The 27,503-nt window shown below is 41.9% G+C and overlaps 1 protein-coding gene across 2 annotated transcripts in view; it reads right to left on the minus strand.

Annotated features, from left to right (window-relative positions):
- Positions 1 to 6,119: 6,119 nt before the first annotated feature.
- The window catches only part of MBD2 (methyl-CpG binding domain protein 2), a 76,645-nt gene continuing 55,261 nt past the window's right edge, over positions 6,120 to 27,503 (minus strand). Inside the window, exons 5-7 of one of the 2 annotated variants that reach the window (XM_063453908.1) lie at positions 26,981 to 27,158; positions 15,156 to 15,294; positions 6,120 to 6,214 (exon numbers count right to left, since the gene is read on the minus strand). In XM_063453908.1, coding sequence (XP_063309978.1) covers positions 15,168 to 15,294; positions 26,981 to 27,158 — 305 coding nt within the window. In that variant the 3' untranslated portion in view covers positions 6,120 to 6,214; positions 15,156 to 15,167. Of the gene's footprint in view, positions 6,215 to 15,151; positions 15,295 to 26,980; positions 27,159 to 27,503 lie in introns of those variants that run through there. The other variant, XM_063453909.1, reaches the window with a different exon arrangement.

A 27,503-nucleotide genomic window follows, 5' to 3' on the forward strand; every position in this document is an offset into this window, starting at 1 on the left:
ATGGGGAATATACGGTTAGGATAGGTATAGAGTTGTTGGGTGGTATAGGGTTAATGTTAACTACCAAATGTTTATTTAGGTCCTAGAGCAGAGGTGCCCAAAAGGTAGATACCCAGATGTTGTAGAATTACAACTCCAATAATGCTTTGCATACAGTTAAAATGACAAAACATCATGGAAACTGAAGTTGTAAAACATCTAGAGATCTACCTTTTGGGCACCCCTGACCTAGAGCTAGGAGTCATTTAACAATGAGGACTGATACATTAATCTTTTTCTTTAGTTGCACTGGCTGTATCAACATTATTATAAGTAAATGTAAACAAAATGTGTTTGTATTTTTCCATTGTATTCATACTTAAGGTTGTGTTCGGTATGCATACAAAATATTAAAAGAAACTCCTTTCTGTTCTTTTAAAAATATATTCTGAGATTTTTTTTTCTAAGTTTCAAATATTTGCAGCCCCAGCACATAACCGATGACACAATTACTACAAGACTGATAGACCCGCAGGCGGACAGTTACTTTCAGTTTTAATGGTAATAAAGCGTAAATTGCCACCAATTGACCTCACTTATCACAGGAGACTCAGGCTACTGATGAGCGAGGATGTCTCAAACTTTTTATATCAAACAACCAATTGCCAAAGCGTACAAATATCTATTTATATGGTCTCTTGGGAAATTGGTTTTGTTGATTGTCAATATGTAACAATTTATGTGAAACCATGTATGTACAATGTACTCTGTATATAAACACAATGTTGTATATGCTAAACGTGCTTATGGCTGTGAATACAATAAACCTCAAGTAAAAAAAAAAAAAATATATAATATGAATGAATAGATTTAACCCCTTCAGGACAGAGTCAATAGTAAACGTTCTGATCAAAACAAAATGTAAACAAAAACTGGAATTTGTGCAATATATGTCTGTTTAACCCCTTAAGACCGCAGCCAAATGTACAAGTTGTGATCCAAACAAAACGTAAACAAAACCTGGCATTTGCGCTACATGTTTGTCCAACCGTAATTCACCTCTTTCATATTATGTGCATCCACACTTATTATATATCATTTTATTCAGGGGAAACAGGGCTTTCGTTTAACATGAAATATTTAGGTATGGAACATAATTTAATATGAAAAAAATATTTTAAAAAAATGGGAGAATATAAGATTTAAAAAAAAAAATGTTTAGTTCTACGTGACATTTTAACTGTGAGTGTCAAAATACTGTTTGCTTTTACTGCAGTAACATACACATATTTGTATTCAACGATGTCACACGTGTAAAACAGTAACCCATATGTACAGGTTTTATGGTGTTTTGGGTCAAATATAGCGTGTTACATATTTCAGTTTTTTTACATTGAAATTCGCCAGATTGGTTACGTTGCCTTTGAGACCATATGGTAGCCCAGGAATAAGAATTACCCCCATGATGCCATACCATTTGCAAAAATAGACAACCCAAGGTATTGCAAATGGAGTATGTCCAGTCTTTTTTAGTAGCCACTTGGTCACAAACACTGGCCAAAGTTAGTGTTAATATTTGAAAATGCAAAAAACTAATTTGAACGCAAATTTTGGCCAGTGTTTGTGACTAAATGGCTACTAAAAAAAAATGAACATACCATATTTGCAATACCCTGGGTTGTCTACTATTGCAAATGGTATGCCATCATGGGGGTAATTTTCATTCCTGGGCTACCGTACGGTCTCAAAGGCAACCTGGCGAATTTTAATGTGCAAAAACTGAAACGTAAGCCTTATATTTGACTCTAACTTTTGAAAACACCATAAAACCTGTACATGAGGGGTACGGTTATACTCGGGAGACTTCGCTGAATACAAATATTAGTGTTTCAAAACAGTAAAACGTATCACAACAATTATTTAGTCAGTGTGCCATTTGTGTGTGAAAAATGCAAAAAATGTCACGGTCACTGACGATATCGTCGTTGAAATACATTTTACTGTTTTGAAACACTAATATTTGTGTTCAGCGAAGTCTTCCGAGTAAAACAGTACCCCCCATGTACAGGTTTTATGGTGTCTTGGAAAGTTACAGGGTTAAATATAGTGCTAGAAAATTTAATTCCCTGAACTTTCGGCCTGGGTTGTCAGGCAGGTCCTGCAAATTGTATTTAATAAAATGACCTAATTGTGTAAAATTATATATATGTGTGTGTGTAGAAAAGGTAGCACTCACGGTCTTCAGGTTAAAAATCAATGATTGATCCTGATGAAAGTCCTGAGAGAGGACTGAAACGTTGACCCTGGCATCATGTTTTAAACTTGCACAATAAAAGAAGATTTTTAACCTGAAGACCGTGAGTGCTACATTTTCTACCTATACTTGGATACTTAAAGTCCCAGGGTGTGCACCCGGCACCTATTTATTTTTCTATACAGCCCGTGTGCAAGGATTTTGCATTTATATATATATATAGTGATATATAGTGATATATACGTATATACTTATGTATATAGATATATATTTCGTTCTACATGTATTTTGAGATCAATATATATATATTAATTTTAAAATACAGTTAGATAAATATATATACATGCGTAATTTCGTTCTATTTTTTATTTATTTTTATTTAACGTATTTATATATTTTATTATATATAAATATATATATAATGAAAATTATATATATATATTTAATCAATATCATTGTACGTGTATTTTGATATTAATATATATAATTATGTATATATTAATATTAAAATACACGTAGACAGTGTATGTATATTTAGGTGTATGTGTGTATATGTGTATACATATACTTAGATCATATATATAATAAATATATATATGATCTAAGTCTATATTATTTATTTTTACACTGTATTAACTTATTTTATTTTATTTTCAGGCAGCAGGGGGAGTACCTGTCATTACAGGCACTGCCCCTGCTGGCATTGACATGGACGGCTGTGCCGTCCATGTGATCGCGGGGTCCTCGCAATGACCTCACGATCACATGGCCCAGGGGGGCCGAAGTGGACGGAGGGTAGTGGATGCATGGAATAGCCTTCCAGCTGAAGTGGTAGAGGTTAACACAGTAAAGGAGTTTAAGCATGCATGGGATAGGCATAAGGCTATCCTAATTATAAGATAAGGACAGGGACTAATGAAAGTATTTAGAAAACTGGGCAGACTAGGTGGGCAGAATGCTTCTTATCTGCCGTCACATTCTATGTTTCTATGTTTCTAGTGTTATATGTGGAGATGGCCAGTGAGGGACAGGAGAGGGAAGGGATGGATAGCAGTTGTGAATCAATGTCAGCTGACAGCTGCTGGAGGTCAATAGAGTTAAGGTTCCTCCTGAGTTGAGGGGGGTTAGGCTGAGGTTGTTGGGTGAGGGGGTAATTGAGAGCAAACAATAAGAGGTGGTGATCAGAGAGAGGAAATGGGGTGTTGCAGATATTTGATAATGTACATGAATAAGAGAAAATAAGGTCAAGGGTATTGCCAGCTACATGAGTGGGAGTATTAGCCCACTGCAATAGTCCAAGGGAGGAAGTAATTGAAAGTAGTTTAGAGGCTGCTGGGGTTAAAGGTGGGTTCATGGGAATATTGAAGTCTCCAAGAATTAGGGATGGAATGTTGGAAGAGAGGAAGTAGGGTAGCCAGGCAGCAAAGTGGTCAAGGAAGAGGAGAGGGGAACCAGGGGGACGATAGATAAATGCAATGTTAACAGAGAAGGGTTTGAAAAGGCGAATTGAATGAATTTCAAATGATGGGAAAGAGAGGGAAGGGGGTGGTGGGCAGGGTTTTAAAGGAGCAGTGGGGTGAGAGAAGAAAACCTACACCACCACCTTTAATCTCTGCTTGTCTTGGATTGTGGGTAAAGTGAAGACCACCAAAGGATAGTGAGGCAGGGGTAGCTGTATCTGAAGTTGAGAGTCCAGAAATGCTACCTCTGCTTATGGCAAGTCCTGCAGGGTTGTGTGCTGGGAGTCCCGAGTTTAGCTGTTTCAATATTGTATGGGGCCCAGGCTATAAAGGAGGGAATCTGGGGTTAGATAAAGCAGATTGTGGGTGGAGAATGATTGGGTTGTTAAAAACAAAATCAAGGAAAAAGCAGATGAAAGGGAATTTGAATTTAACCGTAATTCACCTCTTTCATATTGAATGCACCCACACTTATTATATATATCATTTTGTTCGGGAGAAACAGGGCTTTCATTTCATATCAAATATTTATATATGAAAAAATTTATTATGAATAAAATTTAAAAAAACTGCGAAATGTTACATTTTTTTTTAAAAAAATTGTAGTTCCGCCTCACATTTTAGTTGTAAATGTCATAATACGGTTAGCTTTTACTGCAAAAAAAAAAAAAAAGCACATATTTGGATTCAGTCTCACAAGTACAGTATCAAGCTAAGCAGAGAGCCCAGCTATCCAAAGTAAGCCCTGAGCTCTCTGCTTAGCTTGATACTATCTTCAGTGCATGCATATTTATGTAGCTCTTGCTCAATTGAAGATGTCTTCTACTAACACACATAAGCCAGCTTTTAGAAGATATAGGTAAGCCACCAAACCAATATTATTTTGGGATGAAGGGGAAGACAAGAGAGTGTGCCTGGCCAACAAATTAATAACTATATGGCTTCAATTACAGCCCAAAACGACCTCAGAATCTGCAGCCAAGGAAAAGAAATAGAAAACCAACAATGTCAATGCATGGCAGCCACCCAATTCTACCTGAAAAAGATCATGAGATTTTCTGGTATGGATGTTGTGGCCAATTTGGAGTCACTGTTGGATCCACTGTCATAGGCATTTACGCCCTAAAAGGAGTGAGATAAATAGATATATATATATATATATATATATATATATACACACACACACACACACACTTTTTTCATTTGAATATTATATATATACATACATACATACATACTCATACACATATATATATATATATATATACACACATACACATACACAAATACACTTCTTACATATGTATAGCGCAGCTACTGAACCACCTCAATTCCCTCCATTCTCTCTATTTCCTTCTTAAAACTACCATTGTTATATTGGCCAGAGTATTTTCCCTGCACATGTACATGCGTGTACATTATGAGGCCACAAAGTATAACCGTATCTCATATCTTTGACACTTTACTTGTTCCTCTAAAAACACCTGATGTACAATGCTACTGTACTGATGTAAAAAAAAAAACAAAAAAAAAAAAAACACATACAAATATTCTGATAAGGTGATAAATATTTCCCCAAAAAAACATATCAAAACAGTTATAAAACAATATTTAATGTGCTCAGGAGTATATAGGAATACTTCACATACACACAAAGAGACATTTTCATTTTTTTTTTATATTTAATTTCTTTAAACCAAATCTGACAGTTTTGGTTCCATAATTTAAAAAATAAAAATATATATTTATATATATTTATAAAAAAAAGAAACAAAATAAACTTTTCCTGATGACACAATCCTATTGTAATGGAGATGAGATAGAAGTTTAAAGGATTTGTTACAAGTAAAAATTAGATATTGCATATTATAACAGAACGGATTGAGTTCTTGATAGCAAGGCATATGATTGTTAAATATTGCACAAATTTACGGATTAAAATGTACAAATAACTGAGAAGATTAAACTCTTAACAGAATAACTACCTAATATACGTATTCCTGTGCTTGATAATGGAAACGTAAATCACAGGTGAGATTGTTTAGCTACCAATCCTATTAGTATGCATTAAACAATCTTCAGTTATTGCATAGATAGATATATTTTTAAATGTGGTGTTACAACTCACGCAAGCACTTTCAATTAAGGCACAACAATGATTTTAAATAAACTGAAATCATACATTTCCATCAGAAATACCCAATCATCTGTTCATTTTTCCAATATTAATAATATAAAATCTCTTTCTAGAATTCAAGCTGTTGGTGGCAAAATGGCAGCGTTGTTATAATAATATTATTGCATTACATTTAAAAAGACGGGTACTTTAGACACAAAATAAAGATTGCTTTCCCATAATAATATATTTACATCAAAAACAGAATTCTACAAAGGCATTGGTTTGTTGCGATAAAAAAAAAAAAAAAATTAAAAAAAATAAACCCTATAAAATGTGCATTTTCTGTAGAACCAGAGAAAACAATGTATTTCTGAGAGATGTGACATTCAAGTGCTGAGGTACCTGTGGAGGGAAAAAGACAAATTATTCCCAGAAATTTGCAAAACATACAATATGAAAATACACATTCCTCAGTATTATATAAATAAAAAGAACTGTATGTAGACACTGAACATGCATGTTTCAGTAAAAAGGCCCCGTAATGGCATTATAAAATTTACAAGCTAAGAAACTAAATACAAGCAAATAATTAACTTGCATTAGACAATCTAATAGTTGTCCAAGTCATTCCAAAAAATAGAAATTACAAGAATGAAATAGTCTTCCCATCTCATCAGAGAAGGTTTAAAAGGTTTCTTGCACTTCTATATGTAACAGGATTTCTTAATCGGGCTTTGCCGATATCACAATATCACCTCACAAACATGCTGTTTTTTAAATTTCTCAAACCCCAAATTTTATTTTCAAAACATTATGTACAGATTAGCAAATATTTGTCATATAATGCTGCCTTTAGCCCCCGTCCTTATAAATATGTAGATTAATATGCACACAGTTATGAGTTGCTTACGAAATAGAGATCAATTTATAGCAAAGAGAAAGAGACTACAAATGCAGCATCAATGTGAGCTGCACACAACCACCCAATAATGTGTATGCCATACACATTATTGCAGCCCCTTTGTTTGTTCTTTTTCAATAACTTTATGCACAATTATTACATTTATTTTCTGCACATTTTGTTTATTAAATAAAGGGGATAAACCCATTCCCTTTAATCAGCAGCAGTAAAAGTCAAACACCAGGGGGTGAAAGAATGTGGTATATATGTTAAAGTAAAAACTGTATTTAAAATGAAAACCAACAACAATGTGGCAAAGGGACAGACACAGAGCCGATCACCATAGCGGTCCTGAAGGCATTATTGGCGGAACTGAAACGCAGCTTCCACAAGGATGTCACAGCGCTCCGCGCAGACTTGATAGGCCTGACAGGCCGCATCTCCAAACTGGAGGGCTCCTCACAATACCAGGCCCAGGATGTCACAGCATTGCAACACTGTTCAAGCCCTGGAACAGCATACCCAACAATATGAACATCATCGCGCTGCGGTTGAGGATGCCAGGCGGGCTTCCAACATTAAAATCAGGGGAGTCCGAGAGGACATTACAGAGGCCGAACTGCCTAAACTAATGGAGCACATGTTACTAGAAATACTGCCACGAAGACAGAATTCAACAATTACCCCAGAAGGGGTCTTCAGAGTCCCTAAAGCAACAAACGCGCCAACCACGGCCACGAGAGATGTCATTCTGACCCTCTGCAACAGAAGACATAAGGTGGCGATATTGTCAGCCCTCCGAGGCAGGACCCCCTTCCGCTTCGAAAACATGGACCTCTCACTTTACACAGACCTGTCCAGCGGCACCCTGGCCTGGCGTAGGTCGCTAAGGCCACTCACCTTAATTCTCCATGCCCGCAAGATTGATTATCGCTGGCGGTCCCCCAGGGCATTGACGGTCCAGCGAGGATCGAACATGCATAACATTCAGGACATTCGGGACGCCCCGGCCTTCCTCCGGCTCCTTGACCTACCTCAAGATTTGCTGTCCCTGGCGAGTCTGGCCACCAAGGACAACAACAGCTCCCCTAACCGCACCCATACCTGGGACCCAAATCGGATCGCTTCATTCATCCCCCAAAGCTCCACGCCGGACGCATATGCAGCGATAACGACGTAGAGGCACAGAGATACTCACCTGTCAGAGTCCTGGAACCGCCGCCTGGCTCCGGTAAGTACACAGTGCACAACCTGCGACCCACTGACACCCTGACAGCTGCCGGACTGCCTCGAACCAGGACCGGCACAGCCAGACCGGACACCCGATAGCACAGACCCCTGACACCAACGAAGACCCCCCCCCCCCGCTCCCAGGCAACCCTGTGCCCCTGCCCCAACTATGCTAGGTGGACGGACTCAGGCCGGAAATGCGGAGACTATTTTTATTTTTACAATTACTTACATTTTTTTTTTTTATCCCGAGACCCACCAGATATGCTCAGCCTGCTTTTATGTTTAGATCGCTTTTAAGGGCAACAAGCATTAGACCTCACATAAATATATAGCCTGCACACGTCTAAGCATATATGTACCAATGAGTGTTTGTTTGGCCAGCCTGCCTCCAGTCACCCTCTCTTGTAACCATTGAGGCTTCCACAACCAGAGTACTCAAGCATGTGTATATTAGCACTCCAGTCAGCAATTTGCATGTTGAAAATATATAGCCTGTAAACTTACTGCAATATTCTGCCGATAGTCATGTATGACACACAACGTGGGTAACCTAAGGCAAAATGTTTATAGATGCTCTTACTGTGGGTCTCCCTTCTGACCTTTTTCTTTTTTCGTTTTTTACCTGCCAAGCATATTTAGACTCTTAACAAAAGCAAGATTATAAGCAGTTATCGCAATGCCATGGCCATGTATTTGACATAACCTTCAACACATTTAAATTAATCATAAGCCTGTTTCGCTTAGCAAGATTAAAATAATCTATTGAGGTTATAAAGCCATATATTTTCATGTTTTCACAACAAAAATGTGCTGTTCAACCTGCCTCACTTTGAATTGTTTAAAATGTTATGGAAAAATTCTGGACAAAGACCAAAGAGACACGACGACACACATAACTCCCATAGTAAGCCACCCGAATATACTCCTCTCTTCAGGGCTAGTCTAGGAGATAATCCGTGCCAATGGTTTAGTGGAACCACATGTTAATAAAAGTATATACATACATAAATGCAACAGAATCTTATTGATAGATGGATATCTCAAAAAGACAAAAGCAGACATAACAATTAAAGGGACACTGCATGCACCCAGACCACTTCTGCCCATTGGAGTGGTGTGGGTGCCAACTCCCACTACTCCTAACCCTGCAAGTGTAATTATTGCAGTTTTTTTTATAAACTGCAAATTTTACCTTGCAGGGTTAACTCCACCTCTAGTGGCTGTCTACTAGACAGCCACTAGAGTGAACTTCCTGACTCTCAACTTCCTGACTCTTTGCTAGAGTGTCGCTGGACGTCCTCACGCTGTGTGAGGACCTCCAGCATCGCTCAATTCCCCATAGGAAAGCATTGAAAATAATTTTCAATGCTTTCCTATGGGGAGCACTAATGCGCATGCGCAGCATTGCCGCGCATGCGCATTAGGTCTCCCAGGCCGGTGGGCGGGATCAGTCTCGCTCACCGGCCGACGCAGTCAGAAGGAGGAGCGGCGCGGAGGAGGAAGCAGCGACGAGGGACATCGTCGCTGCCTCAGGTAAGTTACTGAATGTGTTTTCACCCCTTCAGCAACTGGGGATTGAGGGGTGGGAGGGAGAGGGAACCTGCAGTGCCAGGAAAACGGATTGTTTTCCTGGCACTGGAGTTTTCCTTTAAGTGTAGTATTTTTAACTTGTTATGGGGCAATATATTGTAATGAAGGCCTACTCAAACTTTAAAGAGCTATATAAAGCTCTGAGGTTGAAGGCATGGACAGTATAATCCCTGTCTAAGGATGTAAGTACAGCAGTAGTAATGGTATATTCAACAGTGGTGATGGTGCTTTCCTTGGTAGAATATGTAAAGACATAAACAAGAACATCCAATAGTGTAATATGTGTAGTACATGAGGGGCGGGGCGAAATCTGCGACCCCCAGTGACGACGGGCTGCCTGAACTGAGGAGAGGCTTGCTGGAGACAGTTCTAGTCCCTCGGAGGATGGGGCCCGCCACAAGAGACGGGACCCATACTGGCGGTGAGTGCAGTGGACGGCCGCCGCGGCACTATCCTGCCTGACGGAGCCCGACAAGCGTGGAGAAATATGCGGACCCGGCCCTGTTCCCCCCCCCCTGTGGGCCGGGGGGGTGATCCCGGTCCAATCCCAATCCCAGCCATGCTTACCAGCTACCAGCTCTCTGCACAAGCATCGCCATGCCGCCCGAGACCCGCACACAAGATGGCGGTGACCACATGTACAAGACCTGCACTCTCAGACGCAGGATGACCTGCAACCACCATCCGACCTGGCACACAGGGCACTACCAAGCACGGATCCGGACACCCGGAGATACTCCCACCACAGGGAACTCGACGCACACCGCCCACGGATATTGCATGGCCGAGAGGCCTGCACACGCTTCATCTGAGCTGGGTGCTCACCGGGAGGAATCCCCTCCACAGCCTGCCATACACCCAGGGAGAAGCTAAGGGCCCGGCGGAACCCTGGGCCCACGGACCTGTTGATGGGTCCAATGGCACAAGGGCGCGAGTGCCCATCAAGGCCTCAGGCAGAAGATGAGCGGCCCTCAGAAGCAGCACAGTCACATCGAAGATCCCGGTCAGTGGCCTAAAGGCATCAGACGCAAGTGGGACTCCGGATCCAGATTTGGCCCCCTGTCGCTGGACAGCTTAAGGACTAACCTGAGTAAAAGACCGATGGCGGTATTTGCCCCTCTCTGTGGACTGATGTACCCCAACTTAACCCTAATAGCCTAATTATCCTCACTTAGCAGACGCTGGGGTAGACATGCTGGTCTAGCCTCTCTAATCTTAAATACCAACTCAGCATTATGTCATATACTAGCTAGACTACCTAAACCTGCTGCTTCATAATCAGTGCGTATGATGCTAGCATTAACATTAACGTCATTTCTATGCATGTCACTGCAGTTACATAATATGTCACAGTCTTGGGCTTGGGCAGGTATCTATCTCACTATTGATCCTTGAGCCATGCTTGTTGCTGAGCCTGGCGCAAACTCTCAGCGTGTTTAAACTCATGTTGCAGTATAACAATTAATCGCCTGTTATTGATATATGCTGTCGAACCATATGTATCTTACACACAGTATTCTGAACCCTCTACGTTAAGCTTGTCTATAAAATATAAAAACGAGGCTGTTAATCCGAGGAGATAATGCAATGTACAATGATGTCTATAACCTGTATAACCCCTGCAAGTCTCCCTCTCTTTATTCTGTTCCACCTTAATCTATGCCTCAATAAAAGAAAGATTTACAAAAAAAAAAATGTGTAGTACATGCTTTTCTTCAAAATAAAATAAAAATGGTAGGTCTCTTTCAGCGCATGAACCTGCTCTAGTGTAGTGGAGCTTTAGTGGTATAATCCCCACCTGGGATATGCAGGTACAGAAGTACAATAAAAATCAGGAAACCAAAGGGATATAAAGTAGATGCCAAATAAATTCAAAAATGTACAGGTATAAACTTTATTAAATAAACAAAAAGTATGTATAATGATATATGTTACAATCCAAAGTGGGTAAAAGTACACTTAATGCGTTTCACCATGAGGTTTCATAAGAATTGTGACTTAACTTTGAAATAAGTAAGATTTATGTGGCGAATCAGCCACTGTTTACTGTATTATGCTAAAGATGTGTGTATACCTTTAGGAACCAAGTATATGTATGCTACATACCTTCCATGCGAACAATAGCGTTCGTATGCTGGCGGCATGAAAAACCGCCAGCATTCATACAATAGTTTCACGAACAGTGAATTTCAACACTGTTCGTGAAACAACCAAACTACCGAAGGGAGACCACACACAGGAGGTCGTGTGGCTCCCATTAAGGATTGCAACATTGTTGCAATCGGTAATTAGAGGGATTCAGGGTGGCCGCCGTTCGGCTACCGACCACGCGGCGGTCGGCCATCTTGGATCCTTTGTTAGCCCAGCTGTATTTTGTCGTCGAGTGCCTGGAACTAAAATCGGCTACTCGACGGCACGAATACCGCTGGACTTCCAAGCCGTTAGGGAGCCCCGGTCCTTCGGTAAAGTGGTTCCCTAAAGTCAATCGGTAGTTTGAATGTAACGTGAATGTAATACTTGTTTTGTGCGGCGTTCGGTTATTTATGCTGGGATCTGAGCGGTACTTTCACGAAATGTGTGCTCAGACCACAGCTATCTACCGAACGTCCATTCGTTCAAATAAAGGGAATATTATAGAAGTTATGGGTTTTAATGTAAAATGCCGGTTCTGCTGCACGGAGGGATAATCCACTTAACTGTATATTCTAGTGGGAGTATCCCTCTCGTCCAGCAGTGCCTGATGGGAGAAATGTTCAGAATGCTAAGTCCCCCATGTAGTCCCCTACTGTATTACCCCTGTTATGTCAGTATGGAAACCCCTTGCATGGGGACTTGCATAAATACTGGAACTGTGAATAAAGACCTCAGTTGACTCCCAGCCTATGTGTCGTCTAGTTCTTGGGAAGGAAGGATTCTTACAACGCTACAAGGATTATTGTATGCTGTATTTGTTTGCCTGGATTATTTTATGCTGTTCCTGTTACCCAGCGGAGATACTGGGTAACAGGATTATACTACCTCTCCGCTACAATTTATATACATACACTCTTAATAATAATAATTAACAGATGATGCAAAACTTTCTAATTTGTTTCCTAGAAGACTTCCGGTGTTAAAATGTCAATTAGAGATGATGTCATGATGTAGTAGGTTTACGGTTGGTTCCTCCAGTAGACCACATGTAAATCCAGTATCAATGCCTGCCCATCCGACTGCTGGGAGGGTTTGTTCACAGCGGCCCTCTATATACCGTAATGGAGCGTTCCTTACGGCACGTGTGCGATGACATCATGTCAGTGTGCATGTCAAGAGAGAATGTACGATTCCTTACTCACTGCGTATGCGTGCCTCAAATAGTTTATGCGCATGCGTCAGAGTCACGATATGCATTAACAATGTCGGGCGGAAGAAGATATATGTGCATCATAAATCATGGCATACATGAGATCCATATACAATACATATTAAGTATTAGAACATGCAATTAAATTGATATTTAGCAATGAGAAAATATATGAGATATATATAGAAAATGGACATCGATAAAAAAGAAAAATAATAAAAATCGAGTCTCAGTACAAATCTATAGATGTGTATAAACACTAATAATAAAAAAAGAGGAGATGGTATCGACCTAGAAACAAAGTTGCTACAGAGCCAAAAGCTATATAAGGTACATATACGTAGAAATCTCATAAAAGAATCCAGGATGCACTCACAGGACTTTGTGAAAAAAATATTCCAATTTATTTAATATCACCAAGTCCTGTGAGTGCATCCTGGATTCTTTTCTGCTTACATATTGGACGCACTGCGGATGGCACCCAGGCAGATATATTGACAACACGAAGAAGGAGAGTGCCAAACTATTTACTATATATATACACAAAACAAAATAAATATATATATTTTTTATTAAATATATTTTTATTTTTGATGTATATTTATAGATTGATCCTTTTTATATATAAATATTTTGTATATTGTTTATATATATATATATATATATATATATGTATATATAAACAATATACAAAATATTTATATATAAAAAGGGATCAATCTATAAATATACATCAAAAATAAAAATAAAAACATTTAATAAAAAATATATAAATATTTACTGGTAGAATAAAAATTATAATAAGTTATACAAATCAAAGTCTGCATTGAGACCCTGTGGGTACAAAGTATTAAGATAGCAGACCCGTTCCATTTCTTTTTTTCCCCCAACATTTTTATTAAATCGCCACTCCAGTGTTTTTTTTTTATAGTAGCTATTCCTTTAAAAGATAATTGGCCAGGATCGTTTTTATGATGTGCACAAAGTTTTTGAGGCACGCATGCGCAGTAAGGAATTGTACATTTCCTCTTGACATGCACACTGACCTGATGTAATCGCACATGCGCAGTAAGGAATGCTCCATTACGGTATATTGAGGGCCGCTGTGAACAAACCCTCCCAGCATTCGGATGGGCAGGAATTGATACTGGATTTACATGTGGTCTACTGGAGGAACCAACCGTAAACCTACTACAACATGACATCATCTCTAATTGACATTTTAACACCGGAAGTCTTCTAGGAAACAAATTAGAAAGTTTTGCATCATCTGTTAATTATTATTATTAAGAGTGTATGTATATAAAACTTACTTATTTCAAAGTTAAGTCACACTTCTGGTGAAACATGTTAAGTGTACTTTACCATATAATCATTATATATACTTTTTGTTAGTTTATCCCTGTAAATTTATTTGGCATCTACTTTATATCCCTTTAGTTTTTCTGATGTTTATTGTACTTCTGGACCTGCATATCCCAGGTGGGGATTATACCACTAAAGCTCCACTACACTAGAGCAGGTTCATGCTCTGAAAAATGTGAGTAACAGACCTACCATTTTTTTGAAAGAAAATAATGTACTAGACATATTACACTATTGGATGTTCTTGTTTATGTCTTTACATATTCTACCAAGGAAAGCACCATCACCACTGTTGAATATACCATCACTACTGCTGTACTTGCATCCTTAGACGGGGATTATACCGTCCACGCCTTCAACAGCAGAGCTCTATATAGCTCTTGAAAGTGTGAGTGAGCCTTCCTTAAAATACTACACTTGTTTGTTATCTTTGCTTTTGTCTTTTTGAGATATCCATCTATCAACAAGATTCTGTTGCATTTATGTATGTATATACTTCTATTTACATGTGGTTCCACTAAACCATTGGCACAGATTATCTCCTTTTTCTTTTATCTGTGTTTTCACAAGGTTGGGGAAATCTTGTGTGATAATCTGCAGCCCCTTATCCATCTCTTAAGTTATAGTGAGCACCTACACCCTGTTTTTGTTTACTTGTCATGATGCACACATTTTTTCAAGAGGTAGGACTGATACACTGGCATGTACAGATTTTATTAAAATGCTAGTTAAATATATGAGCCTTCCCTTTGCAAGCCAATCAATTCTCTGTATTGCAAAGCAATCTGTGCCACGTACCCAGCAAGGTCATAAAATGTAGTCTAAACAGATTTCCAGTCAACACAGATTAAACATTACATAAAGCAGGAGTGTTTACTGAATCTAAAAATGAATACACAAAACAAAATTACCTAGACAGGTGTTTATTCACCATCGCTGTCCATAGCCACATGTGTACCGCTTGATGTCTCAGCAGCACGTGCCAAGAGGTCTGCCATCAGAGCTTCTTCAAGTTTCTTTCGAACATGATGAACCCGCTCCTCTTGTTTCCTAAATGTCACAATAATATGGAACAGAAAGTGGATTACTGACTTTTTCAAACACTGTTTTCTGTTATAAAACATGCAGTTTTGATTTGGGATAGTGACAGTTGAAAGTGTCCTGATTATGCTATGTTTCATATGAAGGTACAGGAAGCTGGTACAAGTACTGAGTGTTTGAACAAATGGCCTTAAAGGCCAAAGCTGCTGTGTTATGGACGACACAGTATAGGACAAGCCCAGCAACATTGCTAAAAATCGAAATAAAATGCACCTTCTGACATTTAGTTTCTGGAAAATCGCAACAGCCAAAAACTGGTAAAATATACAGAAGTAGTCAATGGGAAAGTTTAACATATTCCACCTACATAACAGATATTTTGCATTCCTGGCATCAGAGAAGTGCTGGAAGACACCTTCAAGCATGATTTGTAGCAATGGCTCAACTTCATTCATCTATTGATTAAATGACCTGGCTATATTAAATATTAATGAGTATGTAATAGCACAAAATGCCGCGATACACATTGGACTTGATAGGCAGAGGTTTTGCAAATAAATAAAAATCCTGTTAAAAGTGAATATCTTTGAAACATGCAAGCCAAGTAGGAAAACATAAAATGTAACCATGGCTAACCAAACATTATTTATAATGCGCCAACAGATTCCACAGCGCTATATATATATATATATATCACTGTATTTGGACAAAATATTGAATAATAATAATACACATACTTTTTCCCCATTTGTTGAACTAACTGCATCTCAAAAGTAGCACTTACAGGCGTTGAACCTTGCAAAAAAAGATTGCAAAAAATCAACAACTTTAGGCAGAGCTCTCCTCCTCTTTTGAACCAATTTGTCTGATGTATTGCATTGCCTTTATCGGTTACTGGTTAATTCACTTGTCGTACAGTAGTGCAAATTTTTTTGACATTTTATTAATACCACACATTTTAAATCCCAATTACAATTGTGCTTAAAATTATTTCATGCATCATAACCACTACAGCCTTCAGTAGATACCATTAGTACCTGGCGCCGTTCCCAGGTAAGGGGTTTAGCCATTTTGCAATGGATTGCCCCTTATCTGGGTACTGCCGAGCTGCAATGAATGGAGGCTGAATGGCATCCAGTTTCCGAAGAAGCCAGATGACGATATTGCAGTTTATTCAATGACTTAGAGAGTCAGCTCAGTAGACTTGTTCTGAACTACCTAATAAAAGTTTCCAGAGGTTAAAGCCCCACTGCAACATTAAAAAAAAAAAAACACCCTATGGATGATTACAGTAGTGGTTATGGTGCCATGAGTGACTTGGCACTTTGGAGCTCCTAGGTAGGAGTTTCCATTAGCTCTACGGAGTTAAGTCCTTGGATGTGAGTGTTATCGGCTCTCTGTCGTTCGTTTTGAAAGAGGGGAGTGTCGTTGACCCTAGGTAAAAAGTCAACCTATTCTAAAACAGTTTGACTGCTTATTATAAAATATATACACACACACAACATACAAGATCCATTGCACTCACTAAACAGCAACTTCAAAGCTCACTGAAAGGAATATTTTTTTTTTTTTTTAATATAACACTAACCTCGCCATAGTTACAGTAAATGATCATACATTGTATATAACACACATATACATACCCACAGGCATACTCTATCTATAGATGTAACATTGTCCTTTAATAACTATTGAGATTAGTTGTAGGTCTCACCACATACTTCTGGCCATAAAGTGTATGTATGTGCATACACACAGATTATTTTTACTGCTAAAAGCAATATCTCACAAATATGAAACGTTCAGCTGCTAAAGAAAATATATATTATATTGTATATATAAAATGTATGTTGTTATATTATTTCAAAACTCAAACATCTATATTTAACTGGCAACTGTTTATTTCTCTACCTCAACCCAAAAAGTATTTTTACAATCTTTGTCTCATTGCTCATCCTACATAAAACCGCTCAATCCCACTGATGTTTACAAGTAACATAGTAAGGTTCTTTACATTTAAACTGTATAAATCTGCCAGCATCTGAATACAGTCTCCATGACGCACAGGATGTATAATGCCCAGGAGATTCTTTGTAAGAGACTAAGACTGCAGGAGACTTATCGCTAACATAACAGTTTTCACACAAGAATGGCACAGGGATATAAGACATCTGTTTCTAAGGGACTCATGGTGTGCTGTGAACAAGCTTTGAACAGCATGCAACATTTTCAGTAGTGACGTACATTTACTTATAAAAAGTGATCTTGGATCAATGACCACATAAAATATTGCTCTTTGCCGGTTCAAATAAAATCACATCAAACTAAACAACTATAACAACCAAATGTATGCATGTTTGGCCAGGGACATAACATGTTAACCCCTTTAATTAAGGACCAAGCTATTTTGAGATGCAACACTTTTGTGACTAAAGGCCTTTTTTTGCCATGCATTCATTCTACCACAATTTCCTCCTTTCTGTTTGAATGGGGGAAAACATATATTAAATAGAAAGAAAATATATATTTTTTTTAATGGGACATTTTTCCCTCAGTTTTACATGCAATCATTTCTGCACACCAAGTGTATGTAAAGAAAATTAACTCAAAATAGATTCACTAATTGCTGAAATGCCCAATATGTTTAGGATTTCAAATGTTTTGTTTTTTTTTTAGAATATATAAAGCAAATACTGCTTTTTAATGCAAAACCTTTGCAAAATATGGTATAACACTATGGTATAATCTCAAACTTTAATTGTAGTCAGAGAAAAAATAAATACACAAAAATATATATATGTGGAAAGTACATCCTGTAATTATGAGCATTTTGGCACTTTTCATTTAAAGCGTTACAGTCACACTGTACTTACCTTTCCCAATTATCTCCACTACCCTTCCTCTTACCTACTCGCCTTTTTTTTCCCTTGCATTTTTTTTTCATCTATTTCTAACTAAATGCACAAGACAAAGTAGGGACTTCCTTAGACTCTGGGTGGAGCTTAAATAAGCACCACTTCCTGTGTCTAGGAAAGTTTTTCCAGAATACTCACCTTTCCTCCGTATTCTTGCATTCTGTAAAGTGAGCATGTGCGGGAATGAGTGTGGGCAGATGAGTGTGATGCGGTAAACGTCATTTTCAGGAACACTAAGGTGGCGACACTTAGGAAACAGATCCGCAGAAGAAGTGAGGCAATAAACAAATGTGAAATGGGGGACCAAGAGGTATTTGGGAGTGATTGGGGGAACAACAAGTTGTAAGGGAGTCAGAAAAAAAAAATATTTTATTTTTTTTAAAAGGATGCAGTCGGGGGGTGGGGGCGGAGCCTACGAGCAAATGAACAGGACGCCATTTCGGCCAGCTCCAACTCATACTTGTTCAATCACACAAATATCAGCCAACCCGAGCCCGATCTGAACCCGAAAACCCTCACCACCCGCTCCAGTGAGCCAGCCGGCACTGATTGATGCCTTTCTTCGCCGCCCAGAGACTACCCCAAAGGAAACGGAGGTCTCGGGCCTACCACGCGCCATCGATCCCGGACCTGGGGGAACTGCTGGAAAGCATAACGGCTAGAAGAGCCGAAAGTGTACATACCTCTACCCCGACGGCACACACGCAGGCGATGGGCAGACGATCACAAAAACCCCAAGTCGCAAGAGAGACCAGGGACATTGGAGAGCTGCTCCAGAGGCTTCTCCTCACAGACCCGCATCTGCGGAAGTACTGCGAGGGGCGACACCCGACCACCAGCCGACCGGGGAACACCACCAAGGTGAGGAAACCCCACTAACCTCGGTGCAAGACCCCTCTGATGACTCTGCCCCGACAACCAAACGAGACCTAAAAATATTATTAGCAGACATCCACAAACTGCTGGCCGCTGATTCTGCCCTCTTAAAAACGGAGGTACACGCGGTCACAGAAAGGGTGAAAGCCACAGAGGAAGACGTGGTGGCAGTACAGAGTCAACTAGCTAAAATTGATGAATCAATCACCCAAATGCAAACCACTCAGCAAACCCTCACACAGAAATTAGCAGCGATGGAAGACCGCCAAAGGTGCACCCATATTAAAATAAGGGGTATCCCAGCTACAATCATGGCAGAGGAACTCCCACACTATGTCCGCAGACTCTTACTTACAATCCTGCCTCACACAGCAGAAAAAAGAATCACCATAGATGGAGTCTACCGTCTCGCCAGCGCCACCCCGCTCCAACCTACTCAGCCCCGGGATGTGATCCTCAGGTGCCTTACAATACAAGATAAGAGCCAAATCATCTCGGCCCTAAGAGGCAAAACGCCACTACTGTTTGAAAACACATCTCTCACATTCTACCAGGACCTCACAAAGGCAACACTTCTGCAACGCAAAGCTTTTAGCACTGTCACTGCACAACTCCGAGCAGCAAATCTGGCCTACAGGTGGGGAGCAAACTGTACAATCATACTCAACCAAGATGGGACTACTCATATACTCACGACAATGAATGAGGCACCAACATTCCTACGTAACCTGGGGATCTCTACTCCAAACCTTGAGACAACTAGAACTACAACAACAGATCTTTGGGACCCAGGTGCGGTGGTCCCCTTCGTCCCAAGGGAATCCAGACTGCGGCCCCGTGTGGCTAGGGACAGACACACTACAGCCCTAAAGATGGGGCAATGAGAGAGTCAACAGGACCTGGCGAACTCACTAAGAACTCGCTAACCTCTGGGACGATCTCCGTATTTAACTAAATTTACCTTTTTCAGGCTTAACGGGCAAAGGATATTTGCATTTTTCTATCTCGTTTTTCTTCTTATATGATTTGGTTATGCTTTGTCGCTCTTAAAGTTTATGTTAACAGTTGTATAACACACTCACCTTCTCCACAGCGCTCAGTGACAGACATGACACCAACAACACAACAAGCTAGCGCAGCTACTCACACTTCCACCGCAACCAGCTGAACATACTCAGACACACAACTTGAGGCACCTGGACATCACGCATATAACCTCTAGGGACTCACGACCACACCACAAAGACATGTCGACCGACAACTAACCACTCCAGGAACCTAACATGCCACTAGAGAGACATGTATACATTGACACACCTAGGACAGCTCAGGTCTGCAAACGATACACATGTCTCGTAAAACCTCTGCTCTGTCCATTGTTTAACCATGTTATATACTACCAAAAATGGTGCGTTACATACGACAAATATATCTTGCCTATGCTTTATCTATGTATACTGTAACCCTGTCACATGTTACCAAAGTGAATTTCAACGCACCCCAAAAATAAAGAATTTAAAAAAAAAAAAGGACACTATATAGTTACCAGAACGGCTACAGCTTAATGTAGTTGTTCTATTGAGTAGTCAGTCCCTGCAGGCTTTTTGTTTTAAACACTATCTTTTGCAGAGAAAAGGCAGTGTTTATTTTAATAAAAACAAAAAAACCAAAAAGGGTGTACATTTACATAGTTTATATTACTTTGTAGACAAATGTAAAACACAAAATTGCTGTGTTATGTTTATATGCTATGCACCACTTGCGTCAAACACATGATTCCCCAATCAAAGTATTCGGTAGCAAAGGGACTAAACAGGTCTTGTTGTATATAACTGAATAAAGTAAAAGAGAAAAAAAAAATTGCATTTGTCCAAGTGCAAGACAAACCTTGGAGGTATTAAAAAAAAAAAAAAAAAAAAACTTTACTAATGAAAACACGACATATTTGTATTGTGCTACTGTTCGAGTACAATGATACCCCACATACATTCCTTTTCCCTAATCCGGTCTCTAAACCAACACATGGAGGGCCTGGGGGGAGGAGAAACGTGGAGGGGGCTGGGGGGAGGAGAAACGTGGAGGGGGCATGGAGGGGCTGGGGGGAGGAGAAACATGGAGGGGGCTGGGGGAGGAGAAACATGGAGGGGGCTGGGGGGAGGAGAAACATGGAGGGAGCTGGGGGGAGGAGAAACATGGAGGGGGCTGGGGGGAGGAGAAACATGGAGGGGGCTGGGGGGAGGAGAAACATGGAGGGGGCTGGGGGGAGGAGAAACATGGAGGGGGCTGGGGGGAGGAGAAACATGGAGGGGGCTGGGGGGAGGAGAAACATGGAGGGGGCTGGGGGGAGGAGAAACATGGAGGGGGCTGGGGGGAGGAGAAACATGGAGGGGGCTGGGGGGAGGAGAAACATGGAGGGGGCTGGGGGGAGGAGAAACATGGAGGGGGCTGGGGGGAGGAGAAACATGGAGGGGGCTGGGGGGAGGAGAAACATGGAGGGGGCTGGGGGGAGGAGAAACATGGAGGGGGCTGGGGGGAGGAGAAACATGGAGGGGGCTGGGGGGAGGAGAAACATGGAGGGGGCTGGGGGGAGGAGAAACATGGAGGGGGCTGGGGGGAGGAGAAACATGGAGGGGGCTGGGGGGAGGAGAAACATGGAGGGGGCTGGGGGGAGGAGAAACATGGAGGGGGCTGGGGGGAGGAGAAACATGGAGGGGGCTGGGGGGAGGAGAAACATGGAGGGGGCTGGGGGGAGGAGAAACATGGAGGGGGCTGGGGGGAGGAGAAACATGGAGGGGGCTGGGGGGAGGAGAAACATGGAGGGGGCTGGGGGGAGGAGAAACATGGAGGGGGCTGGGGGGAGGAGAAACATGGAGGGGGCTGGGGGGAGGAGAAACATGGAGGGGGCTGGGGGGAGGAGAAACATGGAGGGGGCTGGGGGGAGGAGAAACATGGAGGGGGCTGGGGGGAGGAGAAACATGGAGGGGGCTGGGGGGAGGAGAAACATGGAGGGGGCTGGGGGGAGGAGAAACATGGAGGGGGCTGGGGGGAGGAGAAACATGGAGGGGGCTGGGGGGAGGAGAAACATGGAGGGGCTGGGGGGAGGAGAAACATGGAGGGGGCTGGGGGGAGGAGAAACATGGAGGGGGCTGGGGGGAGGAGAAACATGGAGGGGGCTGGGGGGAGGAGAAACATGGAGGGGGCTGGGGGAGGAGAAACATGGAGGGGGCTGGGGGGAGGAGAAACATGGAGGGGGCTGGGGGGAGGAGAAACATGGAGGGGGCTGGGGGAGGAGAAACATGGAGGGGGCTGGGGGGAGGAGAAACATGGAGGGGGCTGGGGGGAGGAGAAACATGGAGGGGGCTGGGGGAGGAGAAACATGGAGGGGGCTGGGGGGAGGAGAAGCATGGAGGGGCTGGGGGAGGAGAAACATGGAGGGGCTGGGGGGAGGAGACACATGGAGGGGCTGGGGGGAGGAGACACATGGAGGGGCTGGGGGAGGAAAGGAGACACATGGAGGGGCTGGGGGAGGAAAGGAGACACATGGAGGGGCTGGGGGAGGAAAGGAGACACATGGAGGGGCTGGGGGAGGAAAGGAGACACATGGAGGGGCTGGGGGAGGAAAGGAGACACATGGAGGGGGCTGGGGGGAGGAGAAACATGGAGGGGGCTGGGGGAGGAGAAACATGGAGGGGGCTGGGGGGAGGAGAAACATGGAGGGGCTGGGGGAGGAGAAACATGGAGGGGCTGGGGGGAGGAGACACATGGAGGGGCTGGGGGAGGAAAGGAGACACATGGAGGGGCTGGGGGAGGAAAGGAGACACATGGAGGGGCTGGGGGAGGAAAGGAGACACATGGAGGGGCTGGGGGAGGAAAGGAGACACATGGAGGGGCTGGGGGAGGAAAGGAGACACATGGAGGGGCTGGGGGAGGAAAGGAGACACATGGAGGGGCTGGGGGAGGAAAGGAGACACATGGAGGGGCTGGGGGAGGAAAGGAGACACATGGAGGGGCTGGGGGAGGAAAGGAGACACATGGAGGGGCTGGGGGAGGAAAGGAGACACATGGAGGGGCTGGGGGAGGAAAGGAGACACATGGAGGGGCTGGGGGAGGAAAGGAGACACATGGAGGGGCTGGGGGAGGAAAGGAGACACATGGAGGGGCTGGGGGAGGAAAGGAGACACATGGAGGGGCTGGGGGAGGAAAGGAGACACATGGAGGGGCTGGGGGAGGAAAGGAGACACATGGAGGGGCTGGCGGAGAAAATGTACCTGGGGGCTCTTGGTACAAGCAGGGATTTAACTGCACTGGTCTATGTCATCACAGGCTATTAAAGTCCTGCACTGCATGATGGCATAGTGGTTAAAGAAATTAAAAATAATAATACAAATAAATGATAATATGAGGTTTACATGGCAGTACTAAGACTACTTCTAGTTACCGTCTACCAGTCTACCAGTTTGGCTCTGTGAAATGTTGCTGGATGTCCTCATGCTTTGTATGTGGACATCCAGCGTTAAAGAAAAGCACTTATGCCGTGCCCACCCATCAGATGGCATGTAAGAAGACGGACTACGACCCAACGCACAGGAACCTTGATGCTGGAATCATATAAGTGAATAAATGGTTATTTAACCCTTTACATTGCTGGGTGGGGCGTGGGGGCTGAGGAACACGTTAGTGTTAGGAAAACATCTTTGCATTCCCAGCACTAAAGTGTTAATTTAAGTGCAGATTTCAACTGTCAATCAGGTAATGAGGAGCGTTTTCTTCCTTACTCACTCACTCACTCACTCGGAGCACTGGCTCAAAGCAGAAATTAAGGAATCTCATAAGGAAGCTTTGGATGCTTTTTATTCAAAACATTCTATTAGGGGACTAATGCAAGTGCTGCAAATGGACTGTAGAACTCCTGTACTTCTATACGAGAAGAAATTGATTAGCTCAAAAGATCAGAATTCGATTTAAATCACAACTTAAATCCACTAGCCAGTGACACTACTTAAATCATTCGTTTTCAACGTAAAGACTAATTTTCTTGCTGGTTGTTACATTTTTACAAGAAGATGAAGGTTTCATTTTCCCAAGAAAAACTATTCGCCAGGCCTTGGATCTATTCACTGCATGGTTTGCATTTCACACATTCCTGGCTAACTCATCAGTAAAGGAACTTCATTAAAATATTCCTAAACTGTTTCTTTTACAGTCTGCTGCCATTATAGTTTTTTTTCCTCCAGAATAATAAACCTTAAGATATATACACACACAGAGATTCCAAGGTTTGTATTCTGCTCAGAAAGGCTTTAATATTTACTGCTTGCTCCTACCTCCTTACGCTTAGTACAAACTATTTTCTATTCACAGAACATCTTGAAATGTAAAACTTAAAATGTAAGGTGCTTATTTTGTGTACATAACTTTGCAGACTAACATGGGATTAAGATTTTTCTGAACTCTGTATGCTTATTTTATATATTTTTATCTCGGCAAACACAAATTTGGTTTTGAAAATCATCTGTGATATCTCCTAGATAGAAAAACGGTCCTAAATGATTTACATAGAATTCATTTACCAAAAATATAGAGACTATTTCAAGTTGAATAAACTTTGAACTGCAATGTACCTTAAATAGAAAACTATCGTTGGGTAGATAATTTCCTCAAATAATAATCTTATTGGATAATACTTTCCTATGGGAAACTCCTAATACGAGTGGGGCCATTGCCAGCAAGGGAGGAGTGAAGGCAGTCCCAAGCCAGTGCCGAGGGACATTGGTGCTGGACCCCGGTAAGCTACAGTAGGGGCCACGAGGGAGAGGGAAGCTATAGAGCCAGGAAAACAAGTTTGTTTTCCTGGCACTATAGTTTTCTCTTTAAATAAAACAATTTTTTTTTTTATCTGATATAGACCATATGAGTGGTTTTTTGTTTTTGTTTTTTTTGGGAGGGGATGGGGGGGATTATATACCCATATTTGACTTTTTATAGTTTACTTAATGAGTGTAAAATTTCAAGACTAGGTGGTATGCATCTAAATATGTCAGTTTACATGAATCCATGTCCTCACAAGCACGTAAGATATATAAGGCATGTGGCAATGTGTTAAGAAGGTGGTTTAAAGAACATTAAAACATCCACAAAGGTTCCATGGGACCCATGGGCAGTCCAGGAAAACGGAGAAGGGGCTCACTGGCAAATTATAATGAAGTGAGGGTTATAAGAAGCTTTTAAATGACCAATTAACTTCACATTAGGCTGCCATCTAGTGGCTTAGTCTATTTGCACACATCAATACTACAGCAGTAATTGAAAGAAAAGGCCAACATTTTTAAAGTTGCACTCCATAACATCATATGGTCCATGCTACACTGAAAGAAGTACCCCTTGCCATGTTTTCCTGTATATTGCTTCTAATAACTTTACCAATCCGCAAATGCCACTGTAACTATATGCTTAGCTCCTAAAACTAGGTCACAAAGGGAAGCGAAGGAATAAGGTGTGTATGAAGGGAAGTAATGAAGTAAACCCTATCTTCCATTTACATTGTCAAGCAGTTTTCATTAAAGGAACACTCCAAACACAATATCAACTACAGCCCACTGTAGTGGTCATGGTTCTAGATCTGTTCTGGTTTCATCCCCGTGTAAACAGTCAAACCTTTTGCAAAGAATTTGACAACTTATCTTGGTCTGCCGGTTGCCGCCACCGCCTCTCAAGCCAAGAATCTCTCAGGACCGAGTTAGCCTGGCATTGCAGAGAGCTCAGCCAGTGATCCAGCCCTTCTATGCTCAGCTTAAAGGACCACTCTAGGCACCCAGACCACTTCAGCTTAATGAGGTGGTCTGGGTGCCAGGTCCTTCTAGGGTTAACCCATTTTTTCATAAACATAGCAGTTTCAGAGAAACTGCTATGTTTATGAATGGGTTAAGCCTTCCCCCTATGTCCTCTAGTGGCTGTCTCATTGACAGCCGCTAGAGGCGCTTGCGTGATTCTCACTGTGAAAATCACAGTGAGAGCACGCAAGCGTCCATAGGAAAGCATTATGAATGCTTTCCTATGTGACCGGCTGAATGCGCGCGCAGCTCTTGCCGCGCGTGCGCATTCAGCCGATGGGGAGGAGAAGAGGAGGATCGGAGGAGGAGAGCAGGAGGAGATCTCTCCGCCCAGCGCTGGAAAAAGGTAAGATTTAACCCCTTTCCCCTTTCCAGAGCCGGGCGGGAGGGGGTCCCTGAGGGTGGGGGCACCCTCAGGGCACTCTAGTGCCAGGAAAACGAGTATGTTTTCCTGGCACTAGAGTGGTCCTTTAATGTAGATACGGAAAGTACCTTGCATGAGCTTCCAGGTTCAAGAGGAGGCAGCTAGTGATTGGCAACTGGCAGACCCTTGATAGATTTTTAAACCTTTCTCAAATGGACATACTACTTATATTGGGTGGGTGCCAGGACACTTGTGGCACCATAACCAGTACAGAAGGCTGTGGTGTTATGTTTTTGGGATTATACCTTTAAGATCACAGCAGTTGGATATCTGTCTCTATGCAACTTGCACTGTAGTGTTCCTTTGCTTAAAACATACTTGATAAGTTACCACCATGGCAATCCACAGGCCTAAGCAAGCAACCCACGTGGCCAGCCTCATGCCTTGTTGAGTAACCACTGTAGAAATCACCAGACCTTGACAAGCAATCCTCAAATAAGGCTCTTTACTCTACCAAGCAATTCTCACATCAGTCCCTTAACATTGGAAAGCAATCCTCAAGGTACCATCCTATGCTCTATCAGCAATTATATTTGCTTTGATAAGCAATCCTCACACCAACGTTTTTGAAAGGCAACAATAATCGCTGATCTTAATGAAAAGCACTGCTTAAAGTTTAGGAAAACACAAAATATCACAAAATATCTTACCGAATATCCTCATCTGTGACAATAAAAGCTTTACAAAGTGGTTGTGATGTGTTTAACCAGACCGCTGGATTCTTTTCTACAGCTGCTGACAGCTGGCCTGTTATTGGAGCAGAGCTTGTGTGCAGTGCACTTGCAATAGCAGACAGAAGGGTGTCCTCGTTATTCCCGGGACCAACCCCTGCAAGGAGGAAGAAAAACAAATTAAGTTCTTTAAATGTTAAAAAAATCCATTCAAATACTTTGGATTCTTAAAGGACCACTCTAGGCACCCAGACCACTTCAGCTTAATGAAGTGGTCTGGGTGCCAGGTCCAGCTAGGGTTAACCCATTTTTTTTATAAACATAGCAGTTTCAGAGAAACTGCTATGTTTATTAATGGGTTAAGCCTTCCCCCAAATCCTCTAGTAGCTGTCTCATTGACAGCCGCTAGAGGCGCTTGCGTGATTCTCACTGTGAAAATTTACAATGCTTTCCTATGCGACCGGCTGAATGCGTGCGCAGCTCTTGCCGCGCGTGCGCATTC

Source organism: Pelobates fuscus, chromosome 5 (genome assembly GCF_036172605.1).
Source record: "Pelobates fuscus isolate aPelFus1 chromosome 5, aPelFus1.pri, whole genome shotgun sequence".
In the NCBI taxonomy this organism is placed as follows: domain Eukaryota; kingdom Metazoa; phylum Chordata; class Amphibia; order Anura; family Pelobatidae; genus Pelobates; species Pelobates fuscus.